General features: G+C 41.6%; 3 protein-coding genes across 3 annotated transcripts in view; 2 read left to right on the top strand and 1 right to left on the bottom strand.

Moving 5' to 3' along the window:
* The window catches only part of SIRT5 (sirtuin 5), a 34,996-nt gene extending 33,302 nt beyond the window's left edge, over positions 1-1,694 (top strand). The window contains exon 9 of the mRNA XM_046640383.1: positions 1,195-1,694. Coding sequence (XP_046496339.1) covers positions 1,195-1,270 — 76 coding nt within the window. The 3' untranslated portion in view covers positions 1,271-1,694. The remainder of the gene's footprint in view (positions 1-1,194) is intronic.
* A 2,251-nt stretch (positions 1,695-3,945) lies between these two features.
* Positions 3,946-8,190, top strand: NOL7 (nucleolar protein 7). The gene is made up of 8 exons (XM_046640384.1): positions 3,946-4,348; positions 4,435-4,495; positions 5,155-5,213; positions 6,720-6,751; positions 7,010-7,097; positions 7,411-7,532; positions 7,613-7,690; positions 7,984-8,190. The coding sequence occupies exons 1-8, from the start codon at positions 4,083-4,085 to the stop codon at positions 8,058-8,060; spliced, it is 783 nt and encodes a 260-aa protein (XP_046496340.1). The 5' UTR covers positions 3,946-4,082; the 3' UTR covers positions 8,061-8,190.
* Positions 8,191-9,056: 866 nt separating this feature from the next.
* Positions 9,057-17,835, bottom strand: part of RANBP9 (RAN binding protein 9) — a 92,218-nt gene continuing 83,439 nt past the window's right edge. The window contains exons 11-14 of the mRNA XM_046640382.1: positions 17,039-17,160; positions 15,172-15,323; positions 13,108-13,219; positions 9,057-9,928 (exon numbers count right to left, since the gene is read on the bottom strand). Coding sequence (XP_046496338.1) covers positions 9,798-9,928; positions 13,108-13,219; positions 15,172-15,323; positions 17,039-17,160 — 517 coding nt within the window. The 3' untranslated portion in view covers positions 9,057-9,797. The remainder of the gene's footprint in view (positions 9,929-13,107; positions 13,220-15,171; positions 15,324-17,038; positions 17,161-17,835) is intronic.

Below are 17,835 nucleotides of genomic sequence, written 5' to 3'. Positions count from 1 at the left end.
GGGAGCTGAACCTTGGCCACCAAAGTGGAGCGTGTGGAACTTTAACCACTAGGCCATGGGGGCTGGCTCTACTCTGACATTTCACACATCCCTTTATTTGATTTCGCCGTCTGGGATACGGCACCATTGTAAGATCTGGGCTGAGTGAGGGGTACAGCTTGCTTTTGTAAAGTGGGAGCAGGGTGACTGTGGAAGGCGCGCTTGAGTGGACTTCCTCAGGACAGAGAACATATGGAAGTTGAGGATATGGCAAGTCCCTCAAAGCTCTCCCTGCCTGGCTGTAATTTGGGGAAAGTCCTCAAAGGACTGGAGCCGCTGTGCTCACGAGGAGCTTTCTGTCAGCCAGCGTTCAGCCTGCTGTGGCGGCAGGAGTCGGAGGCCATTTGGGCACCATGGGCACCAAGGGGAATCCATTAGTGGCACCCTGGCGAGAGAACCGCATGGAGGGCTTAGGGCAGTTACGACTTGTGTTGCCTCAAGAATAAATAATGTGAATGATGAATTACATCGAGCAAATGCTTTTTCCATTTTAAATTGTGCTCAATTGGTTTTATTATTAATAATACACTGGAACATCCTGCTTTTATTTCTCATTCAGAGTTGGCTTTTTTCCCCTGTCCTGTGTCTTCCTTTGAAAGAGGCAAAGATTATTGATTTTTCTTCTTTTTTCTTCCTCCTCCTTGTCTGTTTTTCTATCTTCTGACTGGAAGTCAGAACTAGTCATGAAGTCCAGTAGATGGTCGGGGAGGCTGTTGACTTAGCTGAAATCCTCATGGTCTGCGTGGTGCATGAGGTGGTCTTTCTTCTGTCCTTAGTAAATGTGAGTGCTATTTTAGTGTAGTATATAGATTTTTTAAAACTTACAGTGGCAGGTATGAGTTTGGCAATACAATCACAAAATATACTTTAGAATCATGTCTCCTCCTACCCCTTAAAATAAAATTCTTATTTAGAGCACATAAATTCTAGGCAGGTGCTTTCCTAAATTCCCTTAGTCACAGGGGCCAACCCATAGTGAGGCGTCTACGTCTTGAGTTGTCAGAAACTAGATGAAGGAAGTGGGCACGAAAATTCCTAATACCATATTTGTGAGAATTTGGATTTTACTCCAGGTGTAACTCAGGACTGTGTGCCTTGCTGAAGTGCGCCATTCATCTTGGTCATAACTCTGCCGCATGTGTCCTTCTGTTTCAGGTTTCATTTCCAGGGGCCCTGTGGTACGACTCTTCCTGAAGCCCTAGCTCCTCATGAAACCGAAACTGTTTCTTAATTGTCCTGGAGAAGGAAGAAATTATAGTGCGTCTGTGTACTAGGCCATAAAGAGAGGAGAAACAGTCCTGAGGATGGTGAGCTGAATATTGGGAGATGTAAAATTATCCTCTGACTCCCTGGCTGGAACCCACCCTGTTGATAAGATAATGATGGGGGCTTTGAAGTATCAATAGCAAACGTATTTAGAAGTCAGAGCACTGTAAAGTTACTGCCTGCCATTTGGTTTGAACTTAAACATAAGATACCTCTGATGTGATTGGTTGGTTATTGGGAAGGAAAAAAATTTGTAATTAGATTGTCTAAAAAATGTAATTCTGATTGTACTTTTGCTCTTTGGGTAGAGATAGAAGGAGAGGGATAAAACCCTAGTATTTCTGATTTTTGCACAAGTTTGGTGGAAAATAAAATCACTCTCTACAGTAGGTAATTTATTGTATGAAGATGTTACCCCAAGAGATGCTTTTGGGGGGGGGGGCTTTTTATTTTCAGCGTTTACCTTGTTTGGCTGCCTTACCTTACAGTATGCAGGACAGCTTACAACCAGAACTCACGCAAGAAGGGAAGAGAAAAGGAGCAGCAAGGTAGAAATCAGGATGAGGAAAAGCCTGATGCAGATCTCTGGACGCCAAGGATAGACACGGCCGCCTCAAGTTCAGCTCTGGCCACGAGGGAAGGGAGAGGGACGCGTGACTGCTTCTCAGTCTCATAAACACAGAAGCAGACAGTCCCTGCGCGGGCTGCCCAGCTTTCCCAGACGCTGACTTCTGAAGGGGGAGTTTCCCGTGGGACTTGAAAAAATTGCACTCGTCTTACCTGGGCGTAAAGTAGTAAGAACACAGCTCGCTCCTCAAGTCCCGTCACATGACGCAGCACGCAGGGCCCTTGGAATGCCTGATGGCCGGCAAGGCGAGAGGCCTGACCGTGGCCCTTAGTAAACAGCGTAGGAAGGTCACACAGTCCCCGGGGTCAGGGGGCTCCCTGGGTGATTGTGCACCCAGCCACAGCACCTCAGCCCTTGCCGAGGTGCAGAACCTCCCGGGAGTCTGAAGGACCAGCCGCGCACCCTCAGGGCTCCATTCATATTCTACGTGGGCGCTTAGGCGTGCACCCTGAGGGGTCTTGGGATATTAATAATGCAGTTTTTGCAGATAAAATACCACCATTCACTTTTAATAGGTTTGTCCTCGGGCTTCTCAAAGTTAACTTTATACATTTTCCTAGCGTCTCAAAGACTCTGTTTATATTTTTAATTGGTAATTTCGGTCTGACCGAGGCCCAGATATTTCAGAACTGTTCTTTGAAACTCTTCTCATCCTAGGCTTGTGGTACCAGCGGCACTTTTGGTTTCCGTTCTGTCATTTTTGTTCATGTTTTGGTTTGGTTGTTTTAAATTAGGAACTGCTTCTAAATCAGAAGATTGAAAATACAAAATTTACGTGAGGTAGAATTATTCAATTCAACTTAGTATTTACTGAACATCTCCCACAGAGGTTAGAAATAAAATGATTAGTGAGACATGGACCCTACCCTCAAGGAGTTCATAGAATGGTCGGGACAACTGCCGTGTAAACTGTTATACAGTGTGGAAACTACAGTGACAGAAATTTCTGCAAGATTCTGGGGAGAATGCAATTAGAGATAAGCAGAGTAGGGATGGGGTAGATGAGAAGGTGCTTGAAGGGCTTTAGGAGGGTGTCAGCCTGAGTGGGAGTCTTTAAGCTATAAAAAGGAGGTCCATGTGGGGCAGTGTGTGTCACTAGAGGAACAGCATGCCCCAGTGCATGGCGAGTAGGAAATCACTTGGTTTGCTCAGAGAATGGTGAATCATTTAGTACTGTATAACGGGGGGGAGAAGATACAGACAGAGATCACGGAGGGCCATGGATGCCAAGAAATGAAATATACTTGCGGGGAAAAATAAATACAAAGGTACTAGGGCTGCAGTCACTAAGTAATGGTGAAGTCCTTCCACCAAATTCAGGATCTGCGATGGGCCGGCTCCTGTTCAAGGTCCTGGGGTTACCGCAGGGAACCAGAGGCGTCCCTCCTCTCAGAGCTTATGGGGGGAGTCAGATAATACACTGTTAGGAAGTGGTGTCAGTGATGAACAAGAACAGAGGCGTGGACAGGCAGTGGCCGGGGTTCCAGAGGTCAGGGAAGCCTGAGAGAGGCGGCCGAGGTCGCCAAGCACACGTTAGGCGCCGAGGATGGATTTAAGCCTCTCTGTCGACCCCGTTTCTTGTCGGTGACAACAGGACTGAGAGGCGTCGGGGTCCTGCCGCGATGGCGCATTTCTTCCCTCTGAAACAGCACTACTTCGGGGAGTGCGGGGAGCCGAAGCTACAAATACTGATTAATTGGACCGACCAAGCGGATCCCGGGGCTAAAAAAGGCGGCACTGGGGGCCGGGGTCGGCGGTCACCGCACGGCGTGACCCACGCCAGCCCGCCTCGAGGAGCGCGGAGACCCAGCCAGCCCCGCTGTCAGCCTCCCAGCCGACGCGGCAGCACGATGGACCCTCGCTGCCTAGAAACAGCCGCACGTTCCCCGGTCTCGCAGCTGGAGCTCTCGCAGCTGTGGGCGGGGAGGGAACCCCCCCCCCCCGCCTCCGCTCGCCCTCGGCCTCGCCCTCCCCCGCTCTGCGCCTGCGCCTCTGCTCGTCGTGGGGCCGCCTCCCGCATCCGCGGAGTTCGCTGGGGCCTCCGCACCTGCAGGGGGCGCTGGAACCCGCGACGCTTGCTCTTCACGTCACTCTCCGCTTGCGCGCTGCTTCCGGGTCAGAGGTCAAACGGTGTGGCGCCGCTTGGGTCATGGTGCAGCTGCGGCCGCGCGTGTCCCGCACCCCGGCGTCGGCGTCGGCGATGGTGGACGAGGGCCAGCCGGCCTCGGAGGAGGAGGCGGAGCACGGACTGTTGCTCGGGCAGCCCAGCAGCGGCGCGGCCGCCGAGCCGCTGCAGGACGACGAGGAGGGGGACAGTGAGTTTGACGAGGACGAGGCCCCGGAGGAGCTGACTTTCTCCAGCGCCCAGGCAGAAGCGAGAGAAGAAGAGCGGCGAGTTCGGGAGACGGTGCGCAGGTTCGGAGCCCGCGGCCGGCCGTGAGCACTGCCCCTGCCTGTCCTGTCTGTCCCTCCCTGTGCTGACTTGTCCCCCTTCGTCCCAGGGATAAAGCGCTGCTGAAGGAGAAGAGGAAGCGACGCGAGGAGCTGTTCATCGAACAGAAGGTTAGAGGGTAGGAAGTGTCTCCTTTTCAAAACAGCCCGGCTCGGGGTAGAAATCCCGTGTTTGAGGCCGAAGCTGGAAGCATGCGGGGCGGGGGAAAAGTCGCCAATATTTCTTCTGACAACGGTGAAAGCAAAGATGCTCCTTCTCTTTGCTGTCCATCGATTGAGAACGAGAGTGGGAGGAGGCGTGAATGTGAAATCGTAGGGTTAACCCCGCCTCTGACGCTCAGCTGGCCGTGACCCCTTAGTCAGCGAGCCTCGCGGTGGCAGTTTTGTCTGAACGTGGGTTACCGTGAGGATTAAATGAGGTGCTTTATAAACTAAGGGCCTTGCTAGCCCATATTCCTAAGATTGGCCGCACAGAACCGACTCCAGACGGACGTAACGTAAGTGCTTTCACTGTGTAACCGAACCGAGGGTTGGAATGCGGTGGGCACCCTCTCCGGCCTTGACCGGCTCTTCCAACGAGGTGGACTAGCTTCTGAGTTCCGTGGGCCCCATCCTCCCGCAGCTTAGGGGTAGTGGGGGCAGTGCGCAGCCTGATTCCTTTATTTGCTTAGATTTGGGGCTCTCCTGAAAATCGGTAACTTCAGAAGCAACCCAGGGCATATTATCACGTACCTCGCTTTTTATTGTTTCTTAAAATGTCTTTATCTCAGAAAAGAAAACTCCTTCCAGATACTGTCCTAGAGAAGTTAACTACAGCTCCACAGACTACGTATGTAACGCACCTTTACTACTTGCTTATATGTCATCTTTGAATTTTATACTCATACATTTAGTTCAAGCCACATAATTGAAGAAATTGTAAAGCCTAAATTTAAAAGCTACGTGGTAGACATTTGAATTTGATGGGAAAGTTGAAGGGAAATGCTCCACTTCCTTTCAGTCTTTGGCCCCCCCCCCCCCCCCCCACTTCTCATAAGTAACTCCAGCTGCTGAGTTCCTGATCCCAGTGTGTTCATTCAGTAAATTTCTGAGTGACTGTCACTGTACTAGGGGCAAGGTAGATGGTGGTTAAAAAAAGTGTTTTGAAAATTATCACTTCGTGGTGTGGCAGACACTTATCCACAGGCTTCCAAAACTCAGCTTGTCCCATACTTGCCTGACTGCCACAACCTGTCCTTCCTCCTCGTTCCCCATTTTATTTAGCAGCTTTGCCATCCACTGATTGTTTAAAGCCAAATGTTATAGTTGTCCACTTCCTCATCTGTGCCATGGAATCAATGAAACCTTACCAAATTTAGACTTCTAAACATTTGGTGTGGTTTTCTATCCCCTTTGTCTCCCCTTATTGCTTTAAGTTCGGAGGTTTAGCTCTATCTTTTTTACCTAGGCCAGTGGCTCTCAAATTTTCAGTAAAACTTATTCTAAAGAGTTATTCAGATTCTGAACACATCAAACATATAAGATCTGTGTGGTAGCACATTCCCTTTCATCTTTCAAGACCAAGCTCCAGTGTCACCTCTTCCTTCTCTCACCCCCCCCCCCCCCCATTGCTTCCTCTTTGTACAGCTTTTAGTGTGAGTGCTGCTGTATGGGCCTCTCACATTGTATTGTCAGTTTATGTTTCTCCATCAGACCCCTAAACTGTTGAATAAACTGTTTGTGATTTCTCCAAATGCGGCAGGCCTACCACCTTTCACTTCATATTTCAAATACTGTTATTAGATAACTCATTCTTAAGTCTTTCACTTTAACTCCACTAACCACACAGTCTGCGTCCTTGGAAGCTTACTGATAGATTGATTTTAAATTTTTTTTTTTTAAGATTTTATTTTTTTCCTTTTTCTCCCCAAAGCCCCCCAGTACATAGTTGTATATTCTTCGTTGTGGGTCCTTCTAGTTGTGGCATGTGGGATGCTGCCTCAGGGTGGCTTGATGAGCAGTGCCATGTCTGCGCCCAGGATTCAAACCAACGAAACACTGGGCCGCCTGCAGCAGAGCACGCGAACTTAACCATTCGGTCACGGGGCCAGCCCATGATTTTAAATTCTGAGAGTTACTCCTGTCCTGGTATATACCAGTTTTTGGACTGGGAGTTCGAAGTGCACTGGGCAGTAACTTTTGCTTTCCAACACTGGTTAAAGATCCCAAGTAAAAACTGAGGATGGTGGTAATGAAAGAGAGGTGTCTTATTTGTAAAATCAGATGAAACTGTGTAGTTGAGTAATCTTTTATCTCTGCCATTCTAAGCACATTTTTTTTTGCTGTCCTTCCTTAGCATAAAGAAATCACCCGGAAAGTTGAAAGAAGGTATGAACTAGTCTAATTTAAATACTTCTCATCTAAGAGTCAAGCGCATTTGCAGATCTTTGCGGTCAGATCTTACTGGCCCTTAGAGAGCATGGGAATAGGCTCGGCCAAGTGTAGCTTGGGCCTGTTCCCTCTATTTATTATAAATAAAAATCACATCCAAATTAGTGTGTAGCAGATATTTAAAGTGAAATCCAGTAAATGTACCTGATTTATTTTTACATAAATGATAATTAGAAATATAACTCAATCTTTTAGTTATTTTGCAAAAGAAAAATGAAGAATGTGAAAAAGGAAGTGACTCCAAGAAAACTAAAGAAAAAGTGCAAAAAGTACAGTCTGTTGGGTAAGAAGAGTCTTCTTTTGTTCATGTAGGACATAAAGATGACCTTTGGAGAGAGTTAAAGCAGTTTCAGATCGGGTCCTCTGGAAAAATTAATTTTGATGTTTATATAAAAATACATTTGCTTTACTAAAATGTAAATATCAGTCTATTTCTTGAAAAAAGCCTGTAATTTAGTTTTATTCATCTTATGTGTGCATATACAAAGTTTTGATTTTGTTTTTTTTCACTTTGAGACAGCTAACAAAAATACTTTATTTTGAAAGTAAGCACGTTATCAATCTCATTCATTTTTACCTTTTGTATTGATCACCAGCCACAATAAAAGCTACTTGGCTGTAAGGCTCAAAGACCAAGATCTGAGAGATTCAAGGCAGGAAGCAGCCAAAGCCTTCATACAGAATTGTTTATATGGTCCAGGAACCAACAGAACGACTGGTAATTTCCTTATGGACTGTTTTTCCTCCCTTTTCTACTGCAAATAAAACAAAGAAATGATAAGTAGTTCTCTTTTCTAGTAAATAAGTTCCTGTCTCTTGACAACAAGAGGTTACCAGTGAAAAAGGCTGCAGCCCAGTTTTTGAATAACGCTTGGGGTAAGATCCAGCTCTTGGCTCTGATAATTTTATATACCAAATGTTATTTTGTAAGGAGATGGTAAATGCCCAAATGATTATAAAATATCACATTTTTTCCCTTAAAATGGCTTCTATATTAATGAAGTTGCTTCTGAAAAATAGGTCAGTGTAGTATGTATGCATGTCTGATACACACTCTAATATACCTAGTTTTAGTATTTACACTCATATAGAATCTTGAAAGTTTTTGAACTGCTTCTTGGGAATTTTCTCTCTCTAATATTCTTACTGCACAAAACTTTCTCTTCTAGGAACCCAGAGAAAACAAAATGCCAAGAGGTTTAAAAGACGGTGGATGGTCAGAAGGATGAAAACTTCTAAGAAGTAAATCAGAGCTAAATGAAGAACGAGTACTTTGTATGTATAGAACTTAGGATTATTTAGTGAATTTTTCTGAAAAAATTAACATCATTTATACATCATCTTAAAGGCTCGTTAATAAATCTATTTGGGAAGTACCCAGTCACATTTCATACTTCTGTTACAGTTGCGCCTTGTAATATTTGAGGGTCCTGGAAGGAAAAGCAGTTTAAAAGAATTGTTTTCCTTTATTTTTGTGTTTGTTTATGCATTTAGTTGAATACAAGCAAAACCCACACCAGTAAGGGCATCTCCTGTACCTGGCCCCATCCCTGCACTGTGGGGGTGTGGCGGGTGTGGTGGGAGTGGCAGGGAGGAAAAGGAGCAGTGGACATCCTGGAGAAGTCCTTTCAGCTGCAGCTCCCAGATGCCTGAAGTCTTCTGGATATTTTGGTGCTATTGATGAGACTTTGTTTCATAGAATATGGAATAAGAAAGAAGTTAACTGTGGAAGAGTGCAGTATCTAAGTGTAGATCAATACTTGTTCTTTTTAAAGAAGGTTCAAGTTGTGGTGTAATACAGTCAACAGAGGCCTTGGCCAAACCAAAGGATTTGGTTATCCTGTCGAACGGCCTGTTGAAACCAGTCTAGGGGTTTGCTTTACTGGCAAGTCATATGCCACATTATGATTATGAAAATCAGGAGGTTTTCCGTTTCCTTTCTGTATCACCTACAGTATCAGGTTTGACCTTAATCCAGGGAGGCCAGTAAACTAAAGGCAGTCTTAGGTTGTAGAACTCAAATTTATAGTAGAAACCATTCATTTCAATTGCTCTCATTTTATATTAATCATAAGAAGTATGCAAAGTCCCTATTATATAAACTCAACTGACACTCTAGTATCTGTAGAAGTAAATTTTTAATGGCTGGTTAATTATATCACTACATTTTTATTGCAATATAGTACTCATTTAAGCACTTAAAAATGGAAGGTGTACAAAGATTAAATTAAGACACGGTAAATTGACTAAATATTTGGTTTTTATATAAATAAAGGTCATAACCACACTGTTGACATGTAATACTGTTATAATACAACAGTTAAACTTGTGAGTCTACAACAGAAGTCGGTCTGTAGTTAAACAGGAAACAAAGTTGAAAAAGACCATGTTAAAACAAAACTACTGGGACTAACAGGTCGGGATTGTAAGTAGCAACAAACATATTCACTCAGCTCCTGAGTATTTCAAGTTTTACAGTACACATTAAAAATGATTTCTTCCATCAACACTATAAATTCAAACTGTCGGATGTTTATGCATTTTGCAAGTTACACTGATTGAATGCTTATATGGGAGTGGGGGTCAGAACATCTCCCAATTTGAAGTTTACACCACCCACATGCTAACACAAACACAACTTGTTCCATTTCCTTCCCCCCTCTCCCCCCAACAAAGAAGGCAGGGTTTTTTGGTTTCTTTTAGGTAATTGTTTTAAAGGATTTGTGATGATCAATTTGAACGTCTGAAATTCAGTAATATTTAACTCTTAGACAACTAAGAGGTTAAAGATGGAAAATAATTTCTCCTAACACTAAGTTAGAAAATCATTTGCATCATGCTGTAAACTAGGAAGCAATGTAAAGCGACAAAAACCTGTCCCCAGTACATAATTAAAAAAATCTAAATTTCAAATCAGCAGAGCTGGTCTACTTCCATGTTGACTATATGCCACAATATAAGTGTGAGCTCCTTAAATGCATAGCTAATGTAGGTAGTCTTCTACTGTGGCAAATGCACAGGATCCGATTCCTGATCGAGCCATCAGTCCTAGACATTGTGTGGCCTGTCCCATTGCTAGGGCAAGTGGAGGTTGCTTTGGCAGATTGTGGGTTTCTGAGGAAAAATGATTAAAAATGGAAATAGCAATTAGCACGACATTTTTAAAACCATCTCTCAATCAGGAAAATATTGCATTACTTACAAAATCATCAATGCCTAAAATGCTCTCAACTACTTAACTAGCAAAGGTAGTTTTTACACAAATAACGCCATGGACACATTACTCTGACAATGTAATATGGGTACTGGTATTCAAGTATAAGAAAAATTCTTGGAGAATTAGACTTTTAAAGTGTTAGATATGCAGGAACTTTTACTTCCAAGCTCTGATGGGAAAGATGTAATTTCTTATCTCGTATTTGTAGTGGGGAGTAAGGAATATTTAGTATTTCTCTTCTACTTGATCAAGGTCAGTTAACATTAACAGAGAAAAAGGCACCAGGTTTTCAGTAAAAGTTTCACTGATGGATTCTTGCCCTTCTGGGGACAGGACCCAACTGAGGCTGCCTAATGCTCTCCTGGAGAGCAAGTGGTCATGGGGACCATGAGAGAAAATAGAGCAAAACCACTCCATAATCTTGGAGGGGTTAATTTACAATTGATAGGTCAAACATTTTAAAAGTTGCCAATAAATTAAAAGTTTCCAGAGTCCTATATACCAGAAATTTCTTTGTCAGACAGTTGTACAAATGTTTAATTACCAAAATTTGTTCTTTGCCAGAGATGAAAAAATGAACTAATGGTAGAAGTGGCCAAACTCAGAAGCTGGTAATTTCTCCTTGTATGGAGATGTCCAAATTTTAAGTTTATGTAGATTCCCAATTAATAAAATTACTAATCAGTCCTTTGTAGACACAGCTGAGAACAAAGGGCAAGAACAGTGAGTGAGACATGGCTGGTAAGGCTCCATATGCTGCGATTCCACTCTTGCTTCTCAGGTTGCAATGTGGTGGGAGAAAGAAAAGTTCCAAAAGGGATAAAACAAAAATAAAAAGGAGGCAAGTTCAAGATTTAAAAGTACGAGAGAAAGTAAACTGGATTAGAAATATAATAATAAAAATACCTAAGAAAAGGTGCACAGATTGGTGAGAAGGTATGGTTTGAAAAGTAGTCCGTGGGTTAAGATTAAAGTACTACTGGCTGTTGTTTGGCAAGACACCATTCAGCCAAATTTTGATGATGATAAACATTTTTTGCCAACTCTAAGCAGGACTGACTTTATAGTTTAATTTTACCTTAATTTCAATCAAGAACAATTTAATTTTTACGCAAAATCAATATAATGGAATAAACAGAAGGTTCACAGGGAAGTAACCTTGCTCAGAGGTAAGCATCTAGGGTACTTTATAACAACTTTACTTTGGCCAAGGGCGGCAGTAAGCATCTTTAAAGTGTTTTTTGCATATGGAATTACATACAATTAATATAACTTTAAGCATTATTTACAGATGAAACTATAATACGGCACAGTATAAATACGCACATACACCCACAGTGATTTAACAATCTTTGTCATTAATTTGGTAGAAATTATATACTTTTAATGTAATAAATTTAAGCACTATTTATAGCTGAACCTACATAATAGATAGCACAGTATGTAAGCCTACATATATCTATCTTGGATAATGTCCTAGGTAATTTAATTTTAAAAAATGTAATTTCCGTCGAGAACCCATGATATAAAAAACTGTCTTCTTCAGAAATTCTTTCCAAGTCTGAGTGTTACCAAATACAAAGCAATTAGGGCTTCTTAATTACCTATAATGTAATTTCAACAAGACAACTATAGTAAACCATAATCTGCCTTACAATCCAAGCATTGCTACTAAGTACTCTTATTTTCACCAGTAGAGCTAAATGAATTTCGTATAACCAAGGAAAATACAACACATTGAGCAAAGAAAATTCACATTATTTATTATGTATAAATTCTTAATTCAAGAAAAGTATAATACAAGACACTACTCTAGTCCAAAACTTCAGTATTAGACCTTTACACACAATGAATAATGAATTTGATAAGGGCAAAGAAAGAGATGAAGGCTCAAATCAGAATATTTTTTTTTTGGCACCTGAGCTAACATCTGTTGCCAATCTTTTTTTTTCCCTTCTTCTCCCAAAAGCCCCCCCGTACATAGTTGTATATTCTGGTTGTGAGTGCCTCTGGCTGTGCTATGTGGGACGCCTCCTCAGCATGGCCTGATGAGTGGTGCCACGTCTGTGCCCAGGATCCGAACTGGTGAAACCCTGGGCCGCTGAAGCAGAGCGCACGAACTTATCCAGTCAGCCATGGGGCCGGCCCCTGAATACTTCTAATTGCTTCTCTTACATTCCGTCTATAGGAGCCCTGACCCTCGTTCTGAGTCTCCCTGTGTAAATACTCTCTAGTCTACTCTCTGTGGCACTGCGCTGATATACCTACAATAGTTGGAAACATGTTGCTAAAAGCCCCCAAACCTGACAGAGCTAAACGGCACAGAACAAACTTCTAAACTGGTAGTCCCATTTTACCTGGGAAGTTAGAGTCTAAAGTCAGGTGAAAAATCACTCATCTAAATTACGTTTGAAAAGAATTGCCCAGAAATTAAAAGTTTTATGTAAACAGTCAACCCTATACTTTATATTTAAATGCACAAAATGTACAGTTACAGAATTCATATAAAGAGTGTATTTGTTCAGTACATCAACAACATACGCTACAGTGGGTTGCTCAGAGGAATGGCAACCAACAAGGGGCACAGCAAGTTCCAGTTTCTCCCCCTGGCTAAGCCTATTTAAACTGCTATCCTGCTCTTCCCCTACCCTTTTTATTTGGTGAGGGCATGTACTTAAATATGCTTAACTTTAATGCAAATATAATTGACTCCAAGGGCTGGTGTTGACAGGGCACTCAGAAGCCCCCTAGAAGTCCCTTGTGCCTCTATCTTAAGCATGGCGCGAGCTGTGATGTGGGTGGCTCAGGTTAGAAATGCTTACATACATGCACACCAAAACTTACGTTTTCCAAACATCCCAAGAAGTACCCCAATGTACTGTTTTTCTTCCATTTGAATCTACTTAATCTGGAATTGAGATAATGGAGGAAGGTTTCTATATTTTAAGGTAATTTTAATTTTTAAAATGTAGAAAACATTTCCCTTATGATTTTACCAAAATATAAATGCCAACACAAATACCATCTCAAATATTCAGAGAATCTATGCGAAGCTGTGTTTTTTGGCTTTACTTACCTAATATTGCACTGTTAAGAGCTGAGCACACAGGTTCTCTCTGAATTGGGTCAAGCTGATTTCCAACTGGGCTGTTCCAAGGGTCTGAATAAGCTAGTAAACTGAATGCATCCTGTTGAAAACATAGCAATTTAGTTTTTAATTCAAATAGTTAAATTACTGCGCTCACCATGGTTGCAAGTTGAGAGACAGCGGTAGAATATGGCTTTAAGGCACGAGACTACTGTAACATTTTTTTTTTATTCTTCTCCTCAAAGCCCCCCAGTACACATAGTTGTATATTCTGGTTGTGAGTGCCTCTGGTTGTGCTATGTGGGACGCCTCCTCAGCATGGCCTGACGAGCATTGCCACGTCTGTGTACCCAGGATCTGAACCAGTGAAACCCTGGGCCGCCGAAGCGGAGCGCACGAACTTAACCACTCGGCCATGGGCCGGCCCCTTCAATGGTTTTTAAAGCATCCAGATACCAAAAAGGTTGCGAACCTCTGCCCTAAACACACTGAGTACCTAGCAAAGAAGTACTCAGCTTCCCAAATGGATAACTTTAGATACCTAAAAGAACATAATAATAAAGTCTGAGAATTAAGTTTCTTAGCACTCCTGATATCAGAAAAGGTTCTACAAAGTTGCGTTGTGATGAAAATTTCCAATCTAGAAAAATCACTTATACTTTTCAAATGAATTCGACTTCAATTTAATAAACATGTATTTAACACCCAGGTGCTATATGCATTAGAGGTATTTAAGGGGTGGGGTGGTAAGGAAAGACACAGTCTAACCTCAAAAAACAATCTTAAATGGCAAATGTGGACAGCCATTTTTCAAAAATATGAATGCCTGATTTGACTTTATAAATGAAAAATTGCTTAAATTACATAATCCACTAATTTTCTTTTACTTAGCATAAAAATCATAATTTACCCTTTTCTTTTGGGGGTTAGCTCAGGGTTGACCTTAGAAATAGCTATCCGTTAGACAAAGTACTAAATATGGTGAATACACCTTTCTTCCTGTCACAATGGCTGAAAACACAAGACAGCGTGCCTATACTTGGTTGTGTATACAGGTGGCTCCTTCACCCCTCCTAGACAGATACATTCTGTCCACACAGATGCTGTACTGAAACGCTGGTGCAGGGAGCTATTTTATTCTTGATCTCTTGCCATATTTGGTGCTCCTAGGCGTGGTGACTGGTGCACTAACTCTCACTGCGGGTCAGGAAGGGATGGCAGGAGTCGTGCCCTTTCCTACCACACTCAAGCATCAGTCTCAAGGGCATCACCTGCCACCTCCTCTTTGTTTTCTGGACTTCTTTCAAAATATTCAAGAGAAAATGTTCATAATGAATCAACTTTGAGCCCAACCGAATGCAGAACAAAACAACAACAACAAAAACAAAGAATGGCAAGGTTAATGTTTCTAGGCTTACAGGTCGGTGGGACTTGGAGGAATAGGAAAACCACGTCTATACAACTAATTGCAACGCTGACTTATGGTGCGGAAAATCCATCCCTCTTCAATTGCTACACAAAATTGTGGCTAACTTATTGAACTGCTGAAATTCTATCCATCACAGACATCAGTCCGGCAGGGATGTGAAAATGTATTTTAATTATTCTGACTGTGAAAGATGACCCAGTCCTTCAGCAATCACCATCAAAACGAAGACCATGTATTATACAGTCAGTATGCTGCAACCCTGAGCACTGTTGACTAAAATAAAAATATCTCAAATTTAGTTTTATCGGCAAAGTCACGTTTCTCCTAGTAACTCTGCCAATTTTACAGCTGAGAAACTCAAACTAATAAAGTAAGACAGGGCACACGACACTGGTGAGCGGCAGAACTGGGACTGAATCCCCATTTTTACTCCAAGGCCAGTGCTCGTCCCTAGAGCAGAGCCAGCGACCCCATCAAACGTGTGCGCTCTCGAACGCGCAGGAGGCCAAGGGGGAGTTCATGTCCAAGTGCTCCAACAAGAATTCCTAGCACTGCTCAATGTTTTACAAAACTACATTCTAGTTCCTGTGACATTTATAATTTTTCAAGGAAAACAAATTTACCTTCAACATTTTTTTATTTGCTGTGTTCTTGCCACACTCTCTCCTCAGCTGTTCGCTCATTGCTTGCAGCTCTCTTCCAAAGTGAATCATTCTTTCTATGGCGGCTTGACTTCCTCCACACAACTGGCGGCGTAACTGACCTGAATCAACTTCTGTGGGCAAAACAAACAAGCATCTTACTACCTGACCAAAGGGGGTACGATGGAGAAATGAACATAAATTGCTTACAACATTTCGGATGTTTCATTAAGTAACTACCACCTAATATTTCATCTAAATATGCAAACTTATTTTTAATTTAATATGGAACTTTGCAGCTAAAAGGTATACTTTATCTAGGTCTCAAGAGTCTAGGATCCAATATCTAGCATGCAGCTGAAAATCAGGTGACAACCTTCCAGTGTTAGGATGTACCTATATGTCAGAGAAGATTTTATGAAAAGTTAAGCACAACTCTCTAAAACTACATTAAGCAATACTAAAAAAAATACTAGCTGCCTCTCAGGCTGCTTTACCTGACAGAACAGAGATGGAATAAAATGATTCCTGGAGGCTAAGAGAGACTAAATGACTCCAATCAAAACACGGAAGATACCATATTATACTAATCAAAAGGGGTAATTACACCACTTTTAGAAATATACTTGCAGAAAATAATTTTATAGTATATATCTTGACACTGATCAATAACAACCATATAAATCACTAATAATAACATAGAAATTACTAATAATGACATTGGTGTTGATGATGGTAGTTAACATTTACTAAGCACTTGTTTTGTGCTATTAGCTTTTCACAGATTAGCTCATTTAATATTCACAATGACCTATGAGGCAGTTATTATGACACCCATTTTACAGATGAAGAAACTGAGGCACAGAGCTCTGAAGTACTTGTCCAAGGTTACGCAGCTAGTAAGTGGCAGTTGCAGAATTCAAATCCAGGTCATCTAGCTCTAGAACTCTTGCTCTTAATCGCTATGCTTACATTACTCTGAATATGGAGGTGGCTGAGACCTGTTTGAGTAAACCTAGGCTGCCTTTTTACTCAAACTCCTTGCCTGACAGAGTGAATTATACACACAATCCTCAACAACAAAGTGGTTGTATAAATAATATAAGAATAACTTTGCATTTATAAAGTAGTTTCTTTTATATATACTCAAACAATTTGAATAAATATCTTTTAAAATACTAAGAAATCTAATGTCATGGAATTCTGACAAGAATTTATAAGCGTCAACAATTTTCACTCTCCAATTGATGGGAAAGCTTGCTGATGGTTTAACTTTATGGTACAATTTACTATACAAGTTGTCAACAAAGTAAAATCATGCATGTTAATATATCTTTCAGCTACATAATTGTTTTCTGGGGGAAGGGGAGTCATACTTAAGCATCTACTATGTGCCAGATACTGAACTATGCATAGTCACATATATTCACATTAAATGAATTTAAGAAATTCTGTTTGATTAGAATTTATAAAATCATCTCTACCCATTTGGCCTTAACTGCCTGTATCGAAGTAAGTGTAAAAACGTTTCATATCTCCACGCAACAGGTTAGTACTGCTGCATTAATGACAGCACTGAAGGTGTGCTGAAACAGACAGTTCAGCAGAGAACATTGTGTTCAGTATGTTCAGATCTTAACTTCAGAAGGCACTGAAAAGAAACTCTACTCTCCCTAGCAACCCACTTCACAGGAAAGTTTCAGAGGAGTAATATGTATCACTGTCAAATCCAATGGCACATACGTCTTTAAATTTGATTTATGCTCATCGTCTGTGAATCAGTACAAGTAAAAACATAAGCTTGTAGTCATCATTTTTTATTAAAAATGTAAGAAATATCACTGCAGACCCATTTCGGTGTCACAATCTTCCATTTCGTGGTCATGTTTAGAGCTACCATTTAGGAAACCATTGGATGAAGTTTCTCCAACTCCATTGGAGTAGTGATCTGTTTCCATGTCTACATCATTACTGAAAACGAAAAAACAAACCTAATTTTAGAAATAGCATACTTGCAGCTTAGTTTAAAATAAATTACTACTCAACTACATAGCCTACTTATACACTGACTTCATAAGGCAACAGCAATCTGCAAAAAAGGTATTTAGTTAAATCGTGAATATTTTTGAAGCCACATATGGAGCTGACTCTCAACAAATCTGTACTCCTGGAGATAAGGGGAAAAAAACAGTACAAGTACTTAAACGTAGTGGTTTTATGACTTTCTATCAATATGGAGAGATCATATTTCAGCACATACTTCCCACTATTTTTCAAACTCAGATCTGCTCTTCATTCTTTGTAATCAACTCTTGCCCCAGACCCCCCACCTCACCCCAGCCTTCATTTCTCACATGTCGGGAAAAAACCTCGCAAAAACAAACGGCTCCTGGAACCCACTTCACCTCTTTCCTGCCCTCATATTCAGTTCGCTTCTAGACAATTTTTTCTTTAATAATCTTAACATTTTGGAATTTGTCCTCACTACTTAAAAATATACCCTCTCTCAAAGATAAATAATAATCTTAAAAGCTAACTTGGTCTCATCCTCTCATACCTTTCCAGCACCCAACACTATTTTCCTCTCGTGAACTTTCTTCTAGGCTAACGATTCTAAAGTATTGCTGAATTTTTTTTTTTTTTTTT

The sequence above is a fragment of the Equus quagga genome, chromosome 15 (assembly GCF_021613505.1).
Source record: "Equus quagga isolate Etosha38 chromosome 15, UCLA_HA_Equagga_1.0, whole genome shotgun sequence".
Lineage (NCBI taxonomy): Eukaryota > Metazoa > Chordata > Mammalia > Perissodactyla > Equidae > Equus > Equus quagga.
This window is presented reverse-complemented; position numbering and strand designations above follow the sequence as displayed.